This window comes from Tiliqua scincoides, chromosome 1, assembly GCF_035046505.1.
Source record: "Tiliqua scincoides isolate rTilSci1 chromosome 1, rTilSci1.hap2, whole genome shotgun sequence".
Lineage (NCBI taxonomy): Eukaryota > Metazoa > Chordata > Lepidosauria > Squamata > Scincidae > Tiliqua > Tiliqua scincoides.
Window position 1 is genome coordinate 4,825,575 of NC_089821.1, and position 24,980 is coordinate 4,850,554.

The 24,980-nt window shown below is 44.9% G+C and overlaps 1 protein-coding gene across 1 annotated transcript in view; it reads right to left on the bottom strand.

Moving 5' to 3' along the window:
* Positions 1-11,912: 11,912 nt before the first annotated feature.
* The window catches only part of AP4S1 (adaptor related protein complex 4 subunit sigma 1), a 32,698-nt gene continuing 19,630 nt past the window's right edge, over positions 11,913-24,980 (bottom strand). The window contains exons 4-6 of the mRNA XM_066618002.1: positions 23,769-23,837; positions 18,202-18,213; positions 11,913-12,296 (exon numbers count right to left, since the gene is read on the bottom strand). Coding sequence (XP_066474099.1) covers positions 12,168-12,296; positions 18,202-18,213; positions 23,769-23,837 — 210 coding nt within the window. The 3' untranslated portion in view covers positions 11,913-12,167. The remainder of the gene's footprint in view (positions 12,297-18,201; positions 18,214-23,768; positions 23,838-24,980) is intronic.

Below are 24,980 nucleotides of genomic sequence, written 5' to 3' on the forward strand. Positions count from 1 at the left end.
AAAAAGCAGTTGTCATAAGAACTAACTTATGATTGACTCTTCCTATCTTTGCCCATGGGGCTATTAATTCCACAAAGGTCTGGGATTAGAGGTCAGTGGAGTTAAGAACCACAGCAAACTATAGTCTGCTTTCTGCCTGAAAGATGATTATTGAAGGAAAGGATTTGTGAAGCCTGGGATACACATTTCCATGAGGAGTTTTATCAGGGTGTACCAAGTTTCTTTTGGGTCCCTTCCCAAAGGGGAAGCAGGTGAAACAGAACCGGGGGGAGGAAGGGACGACGACAGGTGGCAACAGCTAGAATAGTCTTTGGAGTCCAGGTCTACCTGCTCCCACAGCATGTCTAGCTGTGCCCTATATATGCTCAGGAAGAGTTCTGAGCATCAACCCAATGCTCTGCATATTTGAGCTGCAATGTTTCTCTCTCTTCCAGATGCTATCTCAGAGATACATACTGTATGCCTCTGACTGCCCCTTGTAGTATTTCTCTTTCATGGCACCCACAACCCGTCTTGCTGAGAGGAAGCACCTGATAGTTTTCATTCCCAGAATTAATCAGCTTATTTCTCTTTAAAAGGCGGCATCCACTTCAGGGCTGATACGGACATGCATAAAAGTGGGGAACGACAGCAGAACCAGCGACTCTTGCATACAATTCCCTGCAGTGTCCAAAGTTCACTTCATGAGCCTTTACTGTGGCGGGATTCGTAAGTTCCTGGTTCATAAATAAAACTCCCAGGTGTTGATGACTCCATAAAAGCAGCTGATTTTGCCTTGGGTCATCCAATTTCATGAATTGGGTGCTTTTCCCCACATCAAGTATGGCAACACCTCTCCTGATGCAGAGACTCCGTTCCAAAAAGTCAAGCACTGTACAAGACAGTGCTATAGAACGCATTGTTAATTTGTGAGGCAGGAAACAAGAGCATGCACTTCTCCCATTGGCTGGAATAGCAGTCAATCATTCTAGGACAGTGGTTCCCAAATTGTTTAGCACCAGGACCCACTTTTTTAAACAGCACTCTATCAGGACCCACCTAGGTTGGGTGTGGCAGACGCGTGTGGCCTCTGGGAACCAAGTGCCTCTGGGAACTAAGTGCCAGGTAAGGCACGAGAGTTTAGCATCTGGGCGAGGAGAAGGCAAGGAGACCGCTGAGTTTTGGAGAAGGAGAGGAGGAGGAGCAGGAGGAGGAGGTAAGTGTACTCATTCTAACGCTTTGTCTTTCTAACTCCCTGTCTTCTAACCTTAACCTTACCTTTAAATCAACCTTAAATCAAAATTGAAAGTTAGCACCTAAGGGAGGTACATAGGTCTACTCTGAGCAGGAGCAGAGTCCTACTCATGAGTAAGAGCCCAAGGGTCAGGCATTTAAATCAAGGTTGAAAGTTAGCTGCACCTAAGGTAGCACCTAATCGAAGGAAGGGAGGAGGATAAAGTGAAAAGCAGGTTTTTCTACTTGTTTAAATTAAATCTATACTTAACCCAGGTTAAACTTAATCTAAGTTAGAACGTAACCTAAACAGGTCAGTAATTTGGGACACAGGATCTAGAGAGCAATAAATAATTAAACAAACCCAAATAAAAACTAGCTTGAGGTTACAAAAACAGTCCAGCCTAAGAGAACAGAACTAGGAGGGAAAGAACCTAGGAAGGGCCAATTCCCAACCCATTAAGAGCCCCATTAGGCTAATCCAAGCAGTCCATTCAGGAGCCTGCAGAGTAGGTCACGCCCATCAGCAGCCATTTGCCTTCCTGAGCTTTTGTAAACTCACCTGGGAAGGCCAGCCCCCTTTCAATCAGGAAGGAAGGAGGGAGGAGGAGCCAGCCAGGAGTATAAAGCTAGGCGGGCCATCGCGTGAGGCTCTCTGCAGACGCATGTGGCCTCTGGGAACCAAGTGCCAGGTAAGGCACGAGAGTTTAGCATCTGGGCGAGTTCAGCAGCAGGGCGAGGAGGCCAGGCCCCCATACACTGCCCTTCCTCTTCCCTTGAGAAGAGGGCTGCTATACAGTGTAGGGTTTATAAAAGGACCCCTAAATAAAACAACAACAAAAAAGCTATGCAGTCAGACAGCCAGCAGCAGGGTGGGGGCTATCCAGTGGTCTGCATCAAGTGCCACATGTATGATTATATGCCTCTGGGGCATAAGTCATGGGTGTGTCCTCGGTGCAAGGAGCTCCAGGCTCTCAGGGAACGCGTCCGCTCCCTTGAAGCCTTGGTGGCCGACCTGGAGAAGCGCAGGCAGGCAGAGGAGGACCGTGGGGAGACTTCTGGGGACGATCAGGCTTTGTCCCAACCTCAGGCATGCAGCTCCTCGGCTGCCCGGGTGGGAAGTCACGGGACTGGAGGACGTCATCCTGGAGAGGAGGGAAACAATCCCCGCAGCGCACTCGGGATACTCCTCGGCGGGAGGGGGGTTGGGGGCTTCTTGTAGTGGGGGATTCGATTATTAGAAACATAGAGGGGGGGTTTGCGACGGATGTGAGGACCGCATGGCGACTTGCCTGCCTGGTGCGAAGGTTGTGGACATCACTTCTCGTCTAGACAGGCTAGTAGACAGTGCTGGGGGAGAGGTAGCGGTTGTGGTGCATGTCGGCACCAACGACGTGGGCAAGTGTAGCTGGGAGGTCCTGGAGGCCAAATTTAGGCTTTTAGGCAGGAAGCTGAAAGCCAGCACCTCAAAGGTAGCGTTCTCTGAAGTGCTACCAGTTCCACGCACAGGGCCAGCTAGGCAGGCGGAGATCAGGGGTCTCAATGCGTGGATGAGACGGTGGTGTAGGGAGGAGGGGTTTAGATTCGTTAGGCATTGGGGAACGTTTTGGGACAAGCGGGGCCTGTACAAGAGGGATGGGCTCCATTTGAACCAGAATGGAACCAGACTGCTGGCGCATAACATTAAAAAGGTGGCAGAGCAGCTTTTAAACTGATCCCTGGGGGAAGGCCGACAGGAGCCGAGGGGCATCCGGTTCGGGACTGGGATGGGGAGGTTAGAGAACAAGACAAAGGCAGAGTAGGAGAAGAAATTGGGAAAGGTAGGGTGATGGGATGTGATAGACGATTTGGCACAATGAGAGGATGCGGGGACAAAGGAGCGAATAAGCAGCGCATCCTGGGGCATTCCATGTATAAATGCTTTTATGCGAATGCCCGAAGTCTATGAGCAAAGGTGGGAGAACTGGAATGTCTGGTGACAAGGGAAAATATTGACATAGTGGGCATAACGGAAACCTGGTGGAATGCGGAGAATCAGTGGGATACCGCAATCCCGGGCTATAAACTCTACAGGAGGGACAGGCAGGGGCGTATTGGAGGTGGGGTGGCCCTTTATGTTAAGGAAGGGATAGAATCCAGCAAAGTAGAGATTGAAGGTGGGTCCGACTCCACCGTAGAATCTCTGTGGGTTAAATTACCAGGCTTGTGCAGCGATGTAATACTGGGGGCGTGCTATCGTCCTCCAGACCAGAAATCTGATGGGGACCTTGAAAGGAGGAAACAGATCAGGGAGGTGACAAGGAGGGACAGGGTTGTAATCATGGGGGACTTCAATTATCCTCATATTGACTGGGTCAATTTGTGTTCTGGTCACGATAAGGAAACTGGATTTCTTGACGTGCTAAATGACTGTGGCTTAGATCAGCTAGTCACGGAGCCCACCAGAGGACAGGTGACTCTGGATTTAATATTGTGCGGTACGCAGGACCTGGTTAGAGATGTAAACGTTACTGAGCCATTGGGGAACAGTGATCATGCTGCGATCCGTTTTGACGTGCACGTTGGGGGAAGAATACCAGGCAAATCTCTAACAAAAACCCTTGACTTCCGACGGGCGGACTTCCCTCAAATGAGGAGGCTGGTTAGAAGGAGGTTGAAATGGAGGGTAAAAAGAGTCCAATCTCTCCAGAGTGCATGGAGGCTGCTTAAAACAACAGTAATAGAGGCCCAGCAGAGGTGTATACCGCAAAGAAAGAAGGGTTCCACTAAATCCAGGAGGGTGCCCGCATGGCTAACCAGCCAAGTTAGAGAGGCTGTGAAGGGCAAGGAAGCTTCCTTCCATAAATGGAAGTCTTGCCCTAATGAGGAGAATAAAAAGGAACATAAACTGTGGCAAAAGAAATGTAAGAAGGTGATACTGGAGGCCAAGCGAGACTCTGAGGAACGCATGGCCGGCAACATTAAGGGGAATAATAAAAGCTTCTTCAAATATGTTAGAAGCAGGAAACCCGCCAGAGAAGCGGTTGGCCCTCTGGATGGTGAGGGAGGGAAAGGGGAGATAAAAGGAGACTTAGAGATGGCAGAGAAATTAAATGAGTTCTTTGCATCTGTCTTCACGGCAGAAGACCTCGGGCAGATATCGCTGCCCGAACGGCCCCTCCTGAACGAGGAGTTAAGTCAGATAGAGGTTAAAAGAGAAGATGTTTCAGACCTCATTGATAAATTAAAGATCAGTAAGTCACCGGGCCCTGATGGCATCCACCCAAGGGTTATTAAGGAATTGAAGAATGAAGTTGCAGATCTCTTGACTAAGGTATGCAACTTGTCCCTCAAAACGGCCACGGTGCCAGAAGATTGGAGGATAGCAAATGTCACGCCTATTTTTAAAAAGGGAAAGAGGGGGGACCCGGGAAACTATAGGCCGGTCAGCCTAACATCCATACCGGGTAAGATGGTGGAATGCCTCATCAAAGATAGGATCTCAAAACACATAGACGAACAGGCCTTGCTGAGGGAGAGTCAGCATAGCTTCTGTAAGGGTAAGTCTTGCCTCACAAACCTTATAGAATTCTTTGAAAAGGTCAACAGGCATGTGGATGCGGGAGAACCCGTGGACATTATATATCTGGACTTTCAGAAGGCGTTTGACACGGTCCCTCACCAAAGGCTACTGAAAAAACTCCACAGTCAGGGAATTAGAGGACAGGTCCTCTCGTGGATTGAGAACTGGTTGGAGGCCAGGAAGCAGAGAGTGGGTGTCAATGGGCAATTTTCACAATGGAGAGAGGTGAAAAGTGGTGTGCCCCAAGGATCTGTCCTGGGACCGGTGCTTTTCAACCTCTTCATAAATGACCTGGAGACAGGGTTGAGCAGTGAAGTGGCTAAGTTTGCAGACGACACCAAACTTTTCCGAGTGGTGAAGACCAGAAGTGATTGTGAGGAGCTCCAGAAGGATCTCTCCAGACTGGCAGAATGGGCAGCAAAATGGCAGATGCGCTTCAATGTCACTAAGTGTAAAGTCATGCACATTGGGGCAAAAAATCAAAACTTTAGATATAGGCTGATGGGTTCTGAGCTGTCTGTGACAGATCAGGAGAGAGATCTTGGGGTGGTGGTGGACAGGTCGATGAAAGTGTCGACCCAATGTGCGGCGGCAGTGAAGAAGGCCAATTCTATGCTTGGGATCATTAGGAAGGGTATTGAGAACAAAACGGCTAGTATTATAATGCCGTTGTACAAATCTATGGTAAGGCCACACCTGGAGTATTGTGTCCAGTTCTGGTCGCCGCATCTCAAAAAAGACATAGTGGAAATGGAAAAGGTGCAAAAGAGAGCGACTAAGATGATTACGGGGCTGGGGCACCTTCCTTATGAGGAAAGGCTACGGCGTTTGGGCCTCTTCAGCCTAGAAAAGAGACGCTTGAGGGGGGACATGATTGAGACATACAAAATTATGCAGGGGCTGGACAGAGTGGATAGAGAGATGCTCTTTACACTCTCACATAACACCAGAACCAGGGGACATCCGCTAAAATTGAGTGTTGGGAGAGTTAGAACAGACAAAAGAAAATATTTATTTACTCAGCGTGTGGCTGGTCTGTGGAACTCCTTGCCACAGGATGTGGTGATGGCATCTGGCCTGGATGCCTTTAAAAGGGGATTGGACAAGTTTCTGGAGGAAAAATCCATTATGGGTTACAAGCCATGATGTGTATGTGCAACCTCCTGATTTTAGAAATGGGCTATGTCAGAATGCCAGATGCAGGGGAGGGCACCAGGATGAGGTCTCTTGTTATCTGGTGGGCTCCCTGGGGCATTTGGTGGGCTGCTGTGAGATACAGGAAGCTGGACTAGATGGGCCTGTGGCCTGATCCAGTGGGGCTGTTCTTATGTTCTTATGTAGGTTTACCAGACTTTTTAAAAAAGGAGATCTAAAAAGAAATACTGTTTTATTTATTTAGAAATAAGAATAACCAGAAAAAAGAACCTGAAACATTTAACTCCCTATATTTACACAGGCTTGCAAACTGCAGGAGCTGAGCTCTTTGTTGGGGTAATTAGCAGCTACAATATCTGGTTTTTGAAGAGCTTCAGGACTGGAAGCAATTAGTTATTTGATCTTTCCATCACCCTTTGGCAACCCACCACAAATCAGGTCACAACCCACCTGTGGGTTCTAGAACTGCTCCAGAACCCACTGTTCTAGTACAAAGAGAGCTGTAATGAATCAGCATTAAGGTAATACTGTACATCTGTAAACACTAGGCAGGGGAAAAGTGCTGGGTTGGGGAAGAAAGTAGTAGGTAAGTGGAAGGTTTACTTCTCTCTCTCTCTCTCTCTCCAAAATGTGTGTGAGTGTGAGGAAAATAAATGTTCTTGCCTTCATGAGTTCCAGCAATGTGTGAAGGAGAGCATATTTGTACTGGCCAGTCCCCACTGCCCATCAACATGTGATTACTACTGCCACACTCTGTTCTCACACATTGGGTCCAATCCTATTCAGCCTTCCAGCACTTATGCAGCTGCAGTGCACTCCCAAGGCAATGGAACAAACTTAAAAAATTTTCTTATCTTGAGGAGACCTTGGTGACTCTCTCACACACACACATACCCCACAGGATGCAGTGCGTGCCCCATTGGCATGGCTGCAATGGCACTAGAAAGTTGGGAAGGATTGAGCTCACTGAGTGGAAGCTAGGAATGAACCCTACCCATGTACTGCCAGTCTGCAGGTTAGGAAACCCATGTGTGAAGAGCTGTACACACATAGTATCCATGCTTATATCCCACCCACTGTGTGGAGGCAGAGCTGGGGTCCAGAGGCCACACACACATCAGGAATGGAACTAGCCAGCGCAATCCCACTTCCGTCCCCTGACTGATCACACAGAGGTGAGTATGACATAAGAGCAAGGTGACCAGATCCAATGGAGGATACAGTGTCCGTACCTTTAACCATTGCATAGAAGAGGGAATTTTGGCAGGTGCTGCTTTTTAAACCCTTCCATCTTAGCTACACCTGCCAAAATTCTCTTTTGTATGCAATAGTTAAAGGATAGGTACTGTGTCCTCCATTGGATCTGGTCACCCTGGATAAGAGTGAAAGTGATTTCTACAGACCATAACTGATAACAGATGTAACTGTATGTCACTGTTAAACAGGTTTTCTTCCAAATGGAATGACAGAAAGGGTTTGTTTTTTTAAAAGACAGCAGCAAAAAGGTGTGAAAATACTTCGCTGTCATGTTGATTTCTTCCAACACTAAGGATACAATCCACTTTAATGGAACAAAGTCCCATTGGGTTGAATAGGACTTACTTCCAAATAGACATGCATAAATTTGGTCGGTAAATTTTGATCCCTTAAAAAAAAAAAGGGAAGAATGTGACAGCCCAGTTCTCCAAAGATCTTTTAGTCTTTTAGTAAAACAAAGAATGTGCATAATGGTTTGGCATTTGATTGGCATATGAGCAAAACAATGGATCCGCACATCAACATGGGTTTAAGTAGCATGGCATTTGAAAGAGGGACTATGTGGAGGAAACACCTCTACCCCTGCTAATTGGGTAAGAGGCACTTTTTCAAGTGGGTGCTCCTTTTTTTAGCAGGGGGAGAGTAACTGGCCCACCTCACCCCAGCACTGTCTGTTCTAGTGGCTGTCTGCTGGTATTCCTTGGCATCTTTTTAGATTGTGAGCCCTTTTGGGACAGGGAGCCATTTAGTTATTTGATTTTTCTCTGTAAACCGCTTTGTGAACTTTTAGTTGAAAAGCGGTATATAAATACTGTTGTTAATAACAACAACAACAACAACAGTTTGCCATCTGATTTGGTTTCCTTTAAAATAAATTCTCAAAGTAATTTTCACAAACGTCAAGGGCTCGAAACTTTATAAACATGAAATATGAAATATAGGTGGGAATTTGGTATTCACTGATTTGGTATCCACTGACTGACCACTGATACTGAGGTCCACCTTTAAATGCCTTGTAACAAGGGAAAAAACACCAAAATTCAATTTCCCACCTTTGGGCTGTTAATGATTGCAATAGATTCCATTATTCACCCCATCTAGTGGCTGAATGAGGTATAGTGTCTATACCAATGCATTCTGAGGAAACAATAGAGGAGCAAGAAACCTGGAAGTGGGTCTTTAAAACTATTTTTCCACTGATTCGGGTATCCACTGAATTTTTTTATCCACTGGAGGTTTTGGAACCCCTGTGGATTACGAGGTACAAACTGTACTGAAGAATTTAACAAAACCTAGAAGGCAACATGCTCTGGAGAAACAGAGAAGTATAAGATTCACAAGTCATGGGAAACACCTAGGGCACAATCCTAACCAGGTCTACTCAGAAGTAAGTCGTGTTTGGTGGGACTTACTCCCAGGAAAGTGAGGTTAGGATTGCAGCCCTAGTTTGTGTCTCTTATTCTTCTCTGTTCCTCCACAGTTCCAACTTCCATGTTCCAACTGGATTGTTGATTCCACTTATTCTCTTTATTTTCTTCATGTGAAGACCAGCCCCTTTTCCAAAGTATTCATGTCAATTTTAAAGGGATTGCTCTGGCACAGCTAAATTCTGGAATGTAGCCATTGTTCTCAATCTGGGTAGAAACAGTTCAATAAATCTCTGTATATGTTATGCAGCATAACCCTCTTGAAAATCCCTTGAATCCTTGCCAGAGCTTGACTGTTCATAATTGTTAGTTGCCATCCATCACCCAAGAAATTTAAATCATAAGAACATAAGAACATAAAAACAGCCCCACTGGATCAGGCCATAGGCCCATCTAGTCCAGCTTCCTGTATCTCACAGCAAATGCCCCAGAGAGCAGACCACATAACAAGAGGCCTGCATCCTGGTGCCCTCTCTTGCATCTGGCATTCTGACATAGCCCATTTCTAAAATCAGGAGGCTGCACATACACTTCATGGCTTGTAACCCGTAATGGATTTTTCCTCCAGAAACTTGTCCAATCCCCTTTTAAAGACGTCCAGGCCAGATGCCATCACCACATCCTGTGGCAAGGAGTTCCACAGACAAACTACACACTGAGTAAAGAAATATTTTCTTTTGTCTGTCCTAACCCTCCCAACACTCAATTTTAGTGGATGTCCCCTGGTTCTGGTGTTATGTGAGAGTGTAAAGAGCATATCTCTATCCACTCTGTCCATCCCCTGCATAATTTTGTATGTCTCAATCATGTCCCCCTTCAGGCGTCTCTTTTCTAGGGTGAGGAGGCCCGAACGCTGTAGCCTTTCTTCTTAAGGAAGGTGTCCCAGCCCAGTAATAATCTTAGTCGCTCTCTTTTGCACCTTTTCCATTCCACTATGTCTTTTTTGAGATGCGGCGACCAGAACTGGACACAATACTCCAGGTGTGGCCTTACCATCGATTTGTACAACGGCATTTAATATTAGCTGTTTTGTTCTCAATACCTTTTCTAACTATCCCAAGCATAGAATTGGCCTTCTTCACTGCTGCTGCACATTGAGTCGACACTTTCATCGACCTTTCCACCACCACCCCCCAATCTCTCTCCTGATCTGTCACAGACAGCTCAGAACCCATTAGCCTATATGTGAAGTTTTGATTTTTTGCCCCAATGTGCATGACTTTACACTTACTGACATTGAAGCGCATCTGCCATTTTGCTGCCCATTCTGCCAGTTTGGAGAGATCCTTCTGGAGCTCCTCACAATCATTTCTGGTCGTCACCACTCAGAAAAGTTTGGTGTCGTCTGCAAATGTAGCCACCTCATTGCTCAACCCTGTCTCCAGGTCATTTATGAAGAGGTTGAAGAGCACTGGTCCCAGGACAGATCCTTGGGGCACACTGCTTTTCTCCTCTCTCCATTGTGAAAATTGCCCATTGACACCCACTCTCTGTTTCCTGGTCTTCAGCCAGGTCTCAGTCCAAGAGAGGACCTGTCCTCTAATTCCCTGACTGTGGAGTTTTTTCAGTAGCCTTTGACCACAGTTCTTCCTAACTATGAAAGCATCATATTAGACCACTTCTGTAATTCCAGATTCATATTTATCAATACTGTTCCACATTGTCCTTTGAAATGTTAACTGAGCTAACTGATGTTCAAATATCCAGGATCTGTTTTTTGCAATTAGATCCAATTGGTCTCACAATACAGTATATCTCACTATGTTGGTCTCATTGTGTAGTGGGGGGAGAACAACTGTTACTCTTTCCACCTGAAGTCATTTCTCACCCCATCTGCTTCACCCCAATGTAAAATGGCGCTCTCTCTGCCACCAAGAAAAAACATCATGTTAACTTTTATTTTGCTAAATAAGCTGGACCTTATTCAAGATCATTACTACTGTTTGTAAACCACAGCTTCTTTTATTAAAGGGTTTCTTCAATCCTGACGTTAGAGTTGAAAATTGCTAGCCTGCTCTCTTCCTTTTTGGTAGTTAGGCATGACCAAATCTCATTGTTGTCAGTGCTATTTAGTCACAATTAACTGAGGCTACAATCCGTGGAAAACTGCCTTATCTTCTGCTGTAGTCTATTGTTGGCAACATTCAGTCTTGAAAGACTATGGTATCGCGTTCTGAATGGTAGTTCTGGAACAGCGTCTAGTGTGGCTGAAAAGGCCGATTCGGGAGTGACAATCCCTTCCATACTGGGAGCAAGTGCAGTCTGTCCCTGGTCTGTCTCCCTGGCTGTGGGCCTTCCTTCTTTGCCTCTTAGCCTCAGACTGTTGGCCAAGTGTCTCTTCAAACTGGGAAAGGCCATGCTGCACAGCCTGCCTCCAAGCGGGCCACTCAGAGGCCAGGGTTTCCCACCTGTTGAGGTCCATTCCTAAGACCTTCAGATTCGTCTTGCAGGTGTCCCTGTATCGCAGCTGTGGTCTACCTGTGGGGCGCTTTCCTTGCACGAGTTCTCCATAGAGGAGATCCTTTGGGATCCGGCCATCATCCATTCTCACGACATGACCGAGCCAACGCAGGCGTCTCTGTTTCAGCAGTGAATACATGCTAGGGATTCCAGCACGTTCCAGGACTGTGTTGTTTGAAACTTTGTCCTGCCAGGTGATGCCGAGGATGCATCGGAGACAGCGCATGTGGAAAGCTGCTGTAGTATAATGCTTTGAATAACACTAAATGTTATGTGAGCTGCATACTTGCTATATGCAAGTGCTATAAGAAAGAAGCCCTGTCGCCCTGTAATACTGGTGCCCCTTTGACTGTGAGAATGCCTGCCACCATATCATCTATGATATATGCCCAGTGGGAGATGATGCATGGATTTATGTTTTGCCTACAATCTACGTGCTGGCGCCATGCATACTAGTCCTTGGTTGGTGGTATTGTCTACCACAGTTAAGTAGTTCCAGGTAATCTCCATTGAGGAAAAAAAGAATATATTGTACTCTTAATTGTGGCAGAATTTTTTCTTTGAGGTCACAATACAGAGTTGAACATATGAGGATGCTGGATGGGTTTAGTTGTGCTAGACAGATTACTTCAAACAATACTAAATACACTGTTGAGATCGCATTGACCATTCAGTTTAGACCCATTAATATAAATGGGATTTAGGCACATCCTATTGCTAGTTTGGTCTTATAATTTTTAAGCATATCATTAAAAAAATATTTTTTTAGGTTTTTCCCATCCAGTCTTGATAATTTGGGGCATGAAAATTTTCTATTTTACAGAAAAGAGACAGGTGAATGCATATGAAAGCCTCAGTTTATTTCTTCCCCAACTGAGTTAGGTACATAATTAAACTTTCTGTAATATTAAAAGTAATTAATCTCTTTTCACAGGGAAGGAGGACTAGTCCTCCACTTACTGAAGAGATATTTTCAGCCTGAAGAGCCTGTTCAGAATGTTGCAAGACTTGTCTTTAAAATACCCAAACTGAATTGTCCTTCATGTTTTGAGAGTGATGTTGTGTCAATAGATCCTTCGTCAGGCTTCGTCCTTCTAGCTTTCAGCCATTTTATCCAGAACAAGAAGAGGTGCAAGAATCCTGGTCTTGTTTGTTTCCACAATGCAGCCATTTAATACCATTTCATCCAAAATTATGTGCACTCTGTCCAGTTTGAACATTATCTGCATACATTTCAAGTTAAGGATCTTTGTTTTGGGAACAAATGGTGAGGACTATAATGGCGAAGGCCATAATTTCATCAGCATATATGAAATTCATATTCAGCATATAAGAAATTCATATTCAATTCATATTCATCAGCATATATGAAATTCATATTCAGCCAACATAATTCAAATGTATGAGATTTACAGTAACATGTCAAAATTATAATTTTGCCCATTTTTAAAATAAAATGGGTAATAAAATAAAATGGCTTCTTACAAAATGTGCACCTCAATACATGACACAATGCAAATGTTAATATACTAAGATTTTAAAAGTGCAAATACGAACCCATCTCTGCCGTTTCACCTGTGCAGTGTTAAAACTTGAGTAATGTCTTAAGTTTTTAGTTTGCATGTTGGTATCTTTGCACAAAACAGACCTGAGTGTCCAACAACTTGTGTACTTTGTTCTGCATACCCAACGGGATATCTGGCTCATATTTCTTAAATGGTAGCCTTCCTAAACTCTATGGCAAACTGCTTTTCAAACTGGGGGAGAAGGAAGTTTTCACAAATAGTTTCTTAGATGGCATGAAGACCAGGGCAGGTGTTCAAAGAGAAAAGGCTCAAAATACCACTATGCATGGCTAAGCCTTTGAGCAAACCTAAACTAACACACCAGATCCTCCAACTTAAACAAAAAAATGTGTAAGAAATTTTGATCTGGGAGACTGGCAGCCCAATCCTGAAGTGCCCAGTGCCCAGGGTTGCAGTGGCACCAAAAATGGCTGCCGATGCATCCTGAGTGAAACACCGGTGGCCCCTCAAAAGGAGTGGACTTTCTTGCCCCAGGGAAGGCGAGTAACCCCGCAATGGGGCTACTCAATTTCACGGTGACCCAAGGGTTGGCACAGAATCAAGAGCCTCCATGTCGAGCCAGCAGCCTAACATGGAGGCTCAGGATCCAGTGGAGCTCGCCATCTTTCTGTCCCGCTCCCCTGGCATGCATCCTCCCTGCATCTCCCCACACCTCCACCTACCTCTCTGCCACCCGGCAGTCTACACAACCGCAGAGCTGCAGTGGTCCACTGATGCTGAGCTTGGACTGGTGCTGAGGGCTGCAGATGTGCCTTACACCATGTTTGCAACAGCGCACACTGCTTAGGATTGGGCCCTTACTCAGTTCTGTGCTCTGCAAGTGGTATTTGTCAAATGACTGTGGCTCTGTTTGGGTCCACCACCAATTAAAAGGAGTGTGTGTCTGTTTGGTAACTTCACAAAGCAGGAGTGTAGTATAAAAAGTGACAGATTTACCAACCAGATGCAGATTAAAATTATGAAAGAAAAGAAGCAATAACAGAAGCTGGTAAATATCAGTTTTAATCCAGCTGCTATTATAACTTGCACTCAAATTTACATAAGATAGTTCGGGGTAATATAGCACACAGGTCTCCTTTTTAATTAACTTCATTTTTTTAAAAACTTAACTGTATTCATGCATACACTTTGTATTAGGTGAAGTGACTATTCAAGATAGTACAAAATTTTAGTGGCCAAAATGAGAATTATTTTACTGCCAGCTCTTTATTAACAAATTCTGCCATAGCACATTGATGATGAAGTCAATCAATCTCATGTTACAATTCTGTTATGGGCACATGTCTATTTATATTAGGTGCTGATGTGGCCAGGGCAGTGTTCAGATAAAAATCATGTCCTGCTGTTCACATTTAGTTCTCCTCCTTTTAAACAGGGAACTTATTAAAACACACACACACACACACACACACACACACACACACACACACCAAAAAGGAGGGGAACCTAATGGACATTATAATGAGCAGGTCCTGAATTGCTTGAAAAACTAGACACTAGTGCTATCCTTACTGTATTTTGAACTAAAAGAGGCAAGTTCCTCTTACTGCAGTAAATGATTTAAGTCGCAATCCTAACCAAATTTCCAGCACCGAGGTAAGGGAACAAACATTCTCTTACCTTGAGGAGGCCTCCGTGACTGCCATCCAACTACAGGATGCAACACACGCCCCATTGGCACAGCTATGTCAGTGCTGGAAAGTTGGGTTAGAATTTGGGCCTTACTTCATTAGAGAGGAAACGAGGATACCATGGGACACAAAATCTATAAAGAAATCAAATATTGCAGTACTGCTAATTTAGAGCCAAATCCTATCCATATTTCCAGCACCGGTGCAGCTGTGCCCATGGGGTATGCACTGCGTCCTGTCGTGGGGAGGCAGTCCCAGAGGCCTCCGCAAGATAAGGGGATGTTTGTTTCCTTACCTTGGGGTTGCATTGCGGCTGCACCGGTGCTGGAAATATGGATAGGATTTGGCTCTTAGTTGGCCACAGCATGAATGAAAGCTGTGTGAATTGATCTTCTCACCTGAAAAATAGTCAGCTGTTGTGTAAGATCAATCAATAAACTTCTCCCCAAAAGAACAGAGAGGAAACTGCCCTTGAATAGCTGAGGTTGGCTTCCTTCCTACCTTCAGGATTTTATACGGTAAATATGCCATCATTCCGTTAAATGTTCTTAAATGCTGCAGAGATAGCTGGAGGTTGCCTTTATGAGAGGAAACCCAAAGAGGTTTCCTCTTTCTCCAAGCGAGATATGAGCCTGTCACACCCTGTTGGGTAGCATACCACAACTAGCTACTCTTCATTCCACTAGCAAGTACTTCATCTGCCGTTGGGAATCAAGTGACTGCAGCCCACCTGCCAGTCCCTCCTTCCATTCCTTCCTCACTTGCCCATGCTGCTTTTGGCAAGCATCTTGAGTAGATACTTGGCCCTTTTAGGTGCTGACTATGTCCAGTTTTGAACCCCCTTGTGTTGTGTCACTCCCCTAACAAAACAGCAGCTGCCCAGCCTAATTTGAAAATGAAGAAGACTCCAATTATCTTGCTGATTTGGTACAGTATTTTAGCATGAAGTCAAATACACATGGGATAATCAAGCAGTTTTATCATAACTATATACTGACTGTACAGGACCTGGCTATATTAATCTAAAGTGCAGTATATAAAGTCCTGTCTTTTTGAGAACCAAATGAAACAGATACCTTTTTACAAACGGAACAGTTAGATTGCTATCTTAAGCACACTTACTAGCAAGAACAAGTTCAGTGGGATTTTTTTATTCTGAATAAACAAGTTTAGGATTGTTCTGTTGGTGAAGTTTACCCAAACGTACTCAGTACCTGTGGCTTGTCTGAAATTTGACCTAGGTCCATGTATGGCACTGTTTATGGGACCACAATGGTCCTAATACAAAGGTTTTTTGTTTTTGTTTTTTTAATTATTTAAAATATCTGAAGATTTTATAAAATGAAAAATCAGCTCACGTTAAGCTCTGCCCCTAACATACGTATCACCTGCTTGATTGCATATGTGATAGTGATTTTACTGTGTAACCCTGGTTCCCCACATATTTTTTGCAAACTGCAATATGCCATGCGGTCAGCTAAGTTACGTCTGACCACAACTATTACAAACTAGCTGCTGGACCAGTGACACATGTCTATTTCAAGTAGTGAAGAAATTTTAGTCCAATCAGAATATGTTTCTAAAAGATTTGTGCTTAGATTGTGGTTTAATTAGTTGCATTACAGCTGCACTGGGATGTTGCAGCTCATTGCTGGGAGTGGAACAGAAACAGTTGATTGTGTTGCTGAACGTGTATTGTCGGCCAAAAAGTTGCAAGTTGGTTGTCCATGTGTCAAGCATTTGAGAGCCCTAACTACACCTGCAACTGGATGTAAAAGAACACTCTTAAATGCTCTTTTTAAAATCATGAAACAATTCAGCTTTGCTGGATCAGGCCACCTTGGTTTTTACGTTTGCAGGAAAATTTTTCCCCTCCTTATACAGAAGCTCATTCTTCTCACAAATTCCTGCTGCAGCAGAAATCCAATTTAAACTACAGAAATTCAGTTTAGTTTTAACTACTCCCACATCAGAACCTGGTTTTGCTGCACAAAACTGCTGGGATAACTTTCGACTGTTGCTTTTGTAATCTTTCTTCTTTATGACTCATCCCAGAAATCAGCACCTACTGCAGTTGTTTTAAGAGCTTCATAAAATTCCACCCACTTCTCCCTGCACAAGGCTGGAACTTGTCAAATATACTAACGGTACTTAAGTGGCAACACTTCAGATTTCACTTTATGGGGTAAAATGTTTAAATCGCAGGCACTTGCAAGGAGGTATGTAAGGTGTTTGTTTATCTGCTTGCTTACGATACTAGGAGTACTTTCTTTCATCGGCATGTCTCATGCTGTGAAGGCAAGTGGCTAAAAGTCCCACAAAAGTGGAATCTTGAACAGTGGCAGTGCTTTTTGAAGGACTCCAGTGGAGAGGCACTGCCTCCCCCACCCACCGCACATCCCTGATTTTGAATCATGTTAATACAGTTTCCTTTTCATTGTGAAATTTGCTCCCCTAAACAAACAACTGTTTAAAGTTTAATGAAGATTGCCCTGGGCAATCTTTGCATAGGCAACGGGGTGGTGGTGCAGTAAGTATTGCAGGTGCCATGATGTGCTGCGTAAGAGGCCCCTCCCACGCGCTTTCAGAGCCATTCTGGGCAACTATGGCAACGTGCTGGCACTCACCATCACTGCCCAGAATGGCTCTGATGGTGAGAGGGAGGGACTGCTTACATGGCGTATTGCAGCGCCTGTAGTGCTTACTATACCCCCGCCCTCGCCTATACTACTGGTTCTGGGGGAAAAAGGAATCCTACAAGCTGTTTGGTATCAGTAGCAGGGACTCACTGCCCTCTCTGAGTTCTCTTTTAATGTGGCCTATATGTGGGAAACAGAACCGTCCTTACAATCAGGTGTAAATGCATTCACGCACCTCTTTGAATCCCACTTTTAATTTTTACTCATAAGAGTGGCTTCAACAAGGGTAAGGCATCCACATGAACAAGTAACTCCTCATGAAATTACTAGCCACATCGCTTCCTGCAGTGTTAAACCTCACTGTCAATTCAGCTATTGCCAGGGAGTGGGGTTCAGCCTTTGCTCAGCTACAGAGTACAGCCTAGCTACTGTAGGGAGCAATCCTAACTGGTACTTACGCTGGTAGAGGTGCCCCGGGAGGGTCGCAAACATGCCGTAAAGCACATTTGCGCCTCTGTGGGAGGAAGCCATGTCTGCGCATCTAGATGCACCCATGCACAGAAGCCAGCAGAAGCCTCCGCAGTGGCTTCCATTCTGACACAAGCTGCGAAGGTAGGTGTGGGGGGGCGTTTCTGGGAGGGGCAGGGCGGGCAATGGGCGGCCCCAGGGGCAGGCGTGTGGGAAGCTGGGGGCAGGGATGGGACCCAGCGGTTATGCCAGATCCCAACCCGTTCCTGGGGAGAACAGAGCAGCTTCAAGCCACTCCGCTCTCCTCTGACTTGCGCCACCTCCAGAGGTGGCGCAGGTCCAAGGAGACCCATTGGGATGAGCAGCCCTTACCCAGGGGTAAGGGAAGAGCTTCCCCTTGCCTCTGGTTGAGCCGCTGCAGCCAACAAACCTGCATTGGATGCAGCGCAAGCCTCCTGGCTTGCCTGCTCCAGCGCAGGTTTGGATTGCGCCCATAGTCTCATCAAGTTGTCAGGCAGGTGCTGTAGTAATACTACGTTTTCTACTTTTAGACCCAAACAAGCAAAATGCATCTCAATGCCCCCACATCTGACATCTGGCCACCATTTCTTTTGTGTAAAAAATATAAACATGATGACAGTGAGTTACCTTTGCTCATTTGCTATTCAGATGCTTAAGCCATCTGCCATTGTTGTCTTTTCTGCTGGGCTCCCTTGAACCCAAAGATGGCACCGCTTCAGTCTAGCTGTCTGGCCTTGCAAATATATGGAAATGCAAACAGATTGGTGGAACTGTAAAGGATACATCTAATTCACTCTAGAACAGGGGAGGAAAAAAAGAAAAGTTTAAACAAGAATACAGCAGTCATACTACTTCACTATATATATAATTATAATATATGGGCAACCGGTTGCGTTAGAAGTGAACACTTTCCAAAATAGTTCCATGTTTGGATCTGTACATGTTCAATCCAATGCTCTCTACATGAAAACTGATTAGTCTGAATGTAGCTCTTTAATGAAAACAAATGAAAAGGCTAAACATATTTACATGCACATTATCCATTTTAAAATGCTAAAGATAGGTAGTACAACAAATTTATCCTTGCTTTTTCCCAGGCTTCATTCATTTTAAGAACATAAGAACAGCCCCACTGGATCAGGCCATAGGCCCATCTAATCTAGCTTCCTGTATCTCACAGCGACCCACCAAATGCCCTTAGGAACACACCAGAGAACAAGAGACCTGCATCCTGGTGCCCTCCCTTGCATCTGGCCTTCTGACACAGCCCATTTCTATAATCAGGAGGCTGCACATACACATCATGGCTTGTAACCCGTAATAGATTTTTCCTCCAGAAACTTGTCCAATCCCCTTTTAAAGGCATCCAGGCCAGACGCCATCACCACATCATGTGGCAAGGAGTTCCACAGACCAACCACACATTTCAATGGGACCTCTGGAGACAAGACCCACAAACAGCTCATTCAAGTGAACAGAACTTGGACAGCTTGGCAAATTATATCCTGAGGACTTCAATTTTAAAGATTTACATTTGCCAGGAAATCTTGCCAAATATTATCTCCAAGCAATGGCTTCTTCATTCATTTAAAACTTTGTACCCCACTTTATTGGCAGAAGGCAACATTAATGCAGGTAACAAGTACACTGAAATAACAAAAATAGAAACCCCTACAATAAATGCGATAATGCAGAGGATCAGGTCAACCCCAAGCAGATTCTATGAAAAGCAATTGGTATAATCCTTGGCAGATTCACTTACGGCGCAATTCAAAAGCGTCCTCGGCCAGACGCAAGTCCATTGCGCCGGCCCATCACTGTCGTGAAAGTGCCGTAAAGCACTTTCACACCGACATAAGTGGAGGCAGGCCAGTGCAAGGATGTAAGCCAACCTCCCCGTGCGCTCATCCAGGCTCCGGGCTGCATGGATTTGCACCACTGATTTAGGTGGCGCAGATCTGAGTAGACCCATTGGGGCTGCTGCAGTTCCACCCAGGGTAAGGGAAATTTGTTCCTCTTACCTTAGGCAGAGCCTCAGCCAGCCCCAAACCTGCAATGGATACAACACAGGCCTGCTGGCCTGTCTGTTCCAGTGCAAGTTAGGGTTGCGCTGCCCATCTACAACCAGAGTGCCTGAAATAACAGCCACTGTCATTTTCCGTCCCTTACCAAGACATAAGAGATTCTACTTTATTTTTCTCCTTGTTGCGCTGCATGTTCATGACATACGCTTCTTTTTAGCAACTTCAAAACTTCAGTCTTAATAGTTGCAATATCATTTTTAATAGGGGGAAAAATAAAACCAGCTGACTTGACAGTTCTTTTCCAATTGATACTGAAGCATTTGTCATGGCAAGGGGAAGAGAATTGACTGTTGTCCCCAAGGTCCCATCAGTATGAGACAAAGAGGGCTCAGTGGGGCTGCCACATGCTTGGTGACAGAAGGAACACTCCCTGGCCAGGAGAAGACCAGGGAAGCCTGTACAGGTTGGAAGAGACACATGTGGGCCACAGCCAAGGCTACTTGTGCAAAGATGTAATGAACTGAGAGTCGCCATGCTTGAAAGACCCACAGTTCACATCCTGTCAAATGGTACTTGGATCATCAAATGGTACTTGGATCGTGCAGACCTGGCCACGGTGATCCATGCCACGGTGACATCGAGGTTAGATTACTGTAACGCGCTCTATGTGGGGCTGCCCCTGAAGACGGTTCGGAAACTGCAATTAGTGCAGAATGCGGCGGCCCGTGTGGTCACTGGAGGTAGGCGGTTTGACTCTGTCAGCCCGCTTCTCCAGGGGCTACATTGGCTGCGCATTCGTTTCCGGGCCCAATTCAAGGTGCTGGTTTTGACCTTTAAAGCCGTTTACTGCTCTGGGCCAGGGTATCTTAGGGACCGCCTGCTCCCGTACAATCCGGCTCATCCTCTTAGGTCATCAGAGAAGGCCTTTTTACAAGTGCCGCCGCCTAGGGAGGTACGTGGAGCGGTGGCAAGAAACAGGGCCTTCTCAGTAGCGGCACCAACGTTACGGAACTCCCTTCCCCTTGACTTGAGAATGGCTCCCACTCTTGAGACTTTTCGGCGAGGCCTGAAGACCCTTTTGTTTAAACAAGCCTTCTGAGTTCATGGCCTTTTTAACATCTTTTTTACATCTTTTAGTATTTTTACAGGCCTGATTCCTCTATGATCTGCTGCTTTTTGCTCTTTTTATCTGACTTTTTATCTGACTACTGTTTTTATGGTATCTGTTAATGTGTTTTTAATACGTTTCTTTTATCTGTTGTTAAATTATGTTTTAATCTGTTTTTAACATGTTGTAAGCTGCCCTGGGTCTCTTTGGGGAGAAGGGCGGGATATAAGTAAAGTTTATTATTATTTATTATTATTACTGGGAACAGCATTTCCAAAAGAGCCTGCTTGGGCACATCATCACTGCTGCACATTTTGTTCCATAGCTACAATGAAACTTGCCACTAGAACTTCTACTCTTGAACTTGCAGATATGAGGAATGGAATCTCTTGTGTCTGGGTCATTTTACAAGCATTCTTTTTCAGTAATTAATCAAAACCGGTGACCACATCTTCCTTTCATAATGTTAATTTTTTACATACGTATCTCGGAACGGGAGACACTGCAACATTAATCTAGTAGCAGAGATACGCAAAAGTTATAAATAGTCATGACATTTCCCTTCTACGCACTCTTCTGCATGGCATGAAGAAGGGCCATCATGCCCTAATCTGTACATGTGACGTCTCTTTCCTTGCAAGGGAGCACTATAGCAATCCATACGGCTTGTTTCCCTTATCCTCTTCTAATACTTGTTTTGGTTAGTCTGTGATTATAGCACATTCAGCCAATGCTGTATACTGTATCTCATTCTAAAACACGATTGGCTAAAAATGTGCTGTCTAATTATACTTTTACACAGTGCTACTTGTACCACCCAATGGAGATGGCCTTGTTCAGAGCTGCTGGTTTGCTAAAACTGGTAAGTTGAAAAAGAGGGTGGGTCACATTGTTCCATGGTTCTATTTTAATAGCATGTAACTCATACAATAAATAACTCCTAACAAATGACTGTAAATTCCCAAGAGACACTTTGGTGGAAACCACAAAAATGAAAGCTATAAACCTCTATGCTAAATTACACCTAACATAATTTGTAGACTTTTGGCAAGATCTTAAACTAGAATGATGATGGAATTGGAGAGAACAAACTCTGGGAAAGAAAAACACATCTGTGCTTTACCAGAGTGACAGTTTTGTCATCTCAGTATTTTTAGATTTGTGAGTTTCAAACATTCTTGGCAAGTGCTATATTTATCTAATTGAGGTTGTGGAGCTTCTATTCAGATATCAGACCCTCCCTGGTGTCCCAGTGGAGATAACTGACAAAATTAAGAGCAAGTTATCAATCTCTCTTTCCGCATCTGCTCAAACTGACCTTCATATCTAAGGAAAGCACAAAGCTAAAATTCATTGAGTGGAATACCATAAGTAGTATGAGACCATGAGTACTGTGAGCATATGTTGGATATGGTGTGGGGAGGCTGTTCAAAGAGAGTAACTGCCAAAAAAAAAAATGCAGTTGCCCTCCAAATGTGTGTTTTGGTAATTTTCCATTCCAACATCCTCCTTGCACCACCTCCCCACTCTGTTCTTGAGGGTCCCCCCCCCAACTCTTAGGAGTGGTTTTTGGGAGGAATTGGGGAGCTACCCTAGAACATAAGAACATAAGAACAGCCCCACTGGATCAGGCCATAGGCCCATCTAGTCCAGCTTCCTGTATCTCACAGCGGCCCACCAAATACCCCAGGGAGCACACCAGATAACAAGAGACCTCATCCTGGTGCCCTCCCCTACATCTGGCATTCTGACTTAACCCATTTCTAAAATCAGGAGGTTGCGCATACACATCATGGCTTGTACCCCATAATGGATTTTTCCTCCAAAGATAGGAAAAGAGAGAGAGATAGGATGGGGAAGATGACTTCTAGAGCATGCCACTTAGGGTACAACCCAATATACATGGATCTGGGTATACTTGGATAATCCACGTATGTACTAATATCCATGACCTTTTAAATAAATAAACCCCAGAGGCCAAACTTTTACAAACTGCTCTGGCTTCTACACACAGGTGGACAGGGATCAAAAACATGCTATAGATGAGTGCCATGTACTAGACATCTACATCCTGGGGCTGCATGTGGTTGCTGAATTAAGATTTTATGGGCAGCACCAAGCACCTGTTCAGGGAGATGGGAGGACTGAGTCCCAACCTCCCCTGTTACCCTTATACTGGTGACTGGTACTGTATCAAAGCTGACACTGTCACTATCTCTATGGCAGATGCATGCACACAGATCCCCAAATAATCCCATGTACACAGTCTGCTGTTGTTTGCAAGAATCCACTGATTGCAGCATTAATTAAGCAGACAATATTTGTTTTTATTTTGATCTGCTATTTAAAGAATGAACCAATAACTTGTGATCCAATCACTGTAGTGTACATTGGGAGGTTTCATCCAGCAGGAGCCTTTCTGTGTATGGTTTCCCTGCCTTATATGTCCAGATTGTTCTCCGACACTCAGCATGGTAGTTTTATGTGCACAAACTAAATTTTTACATGCACACCAGAATTTCTGGATCAAAACACCAGTAGTCAGCTCTGTTGACTCAGGCCTAGTAATGCAAAAATAAAAAAATAAAAAATGGTAATCTGGAGAGGGGCAAATTCATGTACAATCTAAAGGCTCACAGGTGCAACAGCTCTTATTACTCTCAGTGAGACTGAGCCCCTGCACACAAAAATATGATTTTCAAATTAACTACAATGTCATAATTACTTTTGTTAAAGTTTTCGGTAAAAGGGAAGAATTTGTATTTCAGGGCAGGAGTTCTGGTCTAGAGGGTAGAGCCTCTGTTAGCCCGAAGATAACATCAGAAAGTCGCCAGTTCGAGGACACCGGCAGCTCCCTGAAGGGCTGAGAATGGTGAAGCAGCTGACAAGCCCAGCTGAGCAATTCCACCTGCTCTTGGTGTGAGCAAGAAGCGACTTGGCTGCCCTCCATGTGAGAGATGGAGCTGCTTGCCAGCCTGCGTGGGAGAACTGGAGGCCAGAAGTGAGACCAAGCCAGGAAGATCCATTCTGAAATGTTGTTGGTTCTTGAAAGAGAGAACCTCTATGACAGTAAAAATCCCCTTGAGGGATTTAGAAATGCCTGCCTATGTAAACCGCCTTGAATAAAGTCAGAGGAGTAATCCGATGACCAGAAAGGCGGTATATAAATACCGAGTTGTTGTTGTTATTATTATTATTTAGTCCCACGTCATACTTACCACTCTGCTGAAATACTTGTCTAAAACCTCCACAAAATTATGGATCAGTTCATATACAGCCATCTCATTCTGAAATGCAGTTGAAAACACATTTTAAAACCCCAATGAAGACGTTCATTTTTTTAAATTTCCTATAAATCTTAAAGCAGTGGAATATTTAATAGGTTTATGACAAACAGCAGCTGATACCAAAGACATTGTCTGACCCTAAGATTTACTGCACCAGAAAAATAAGTGAAAAGATGGCCCACTGCACCAACACATGTCACACACAGTAACATGACACTGCAAGCAGACACGCCCTGCCAACATTCATGTTTGGGCTTAGAGCAAGGCTATGAGACCAACTGAAGTGGTTGCCTCAGGCAGCAGGCTGAAAGGGGACTCCCACCTCCATCCATCCATCCACCTGCCTCCATCGGTCGTCCTCCCACACCATGAATTGGAAATGAAACGGGGACAGAGCAGCAGTGCGGAGGAGAGAAAAGTGGTGGGGTAGAGTGTCAAAAGAGCAGAAGCTGGCACATCATCAAGTAAGAGGGACAACAAGACTGAAGGAAAAAAAAACCCCTAACATACTGCAGCATCTATGTCTGTAAGCAAGAATTCACTGTATGAGATGCATGAGATAAATCTAACGCTAGAGAGGTGGAGGGGGGATAGGTGCCGAGGCAGTCCCAGACAGGTGCCGCAATGCGCCATGTAAGCAGCCCCTCCCACTTGCCGTTAGAGCCATTCGGGGAAGCAATGGCAATGCGCAGCCCCAAATGGCTCTGAGGGCGAGTGGGAGGGGCCACTTACTTGCAGCACCTGCAGTACTTACTGTGGCCGCTGCCCCTTCTGGCTAGGCTACTGCTTACTGGGCAGGAGGTCTGGTCTAGAGGTAGAGCCTCCATTTGCCTGAAGATAACATCCGCAGGTCGCCAGTTCGAGGCCACCGGCACCGTGCGACCTTGAAGCAGCTGGCAAGCTGGAGCTGAGCTGTTCCATCTGCTCGGAGCGTGGGAGGATGGAGGCCAGAATGTTGTGACCAGATCGGAAAGGAACATCTGAATGTTGTGGTTTCTTGAAAGATAGAACCTTCTTTCAAATTGTAAAAATCCCTACGGGGATTTAATTAGCCTGCCTATGTAAACCGCCTTGAATAAAGTCCGAGGAGAAATCTGAGGGCCAAGAAAGGCGGTATAGAAATACCTGTACTATTATTATTAT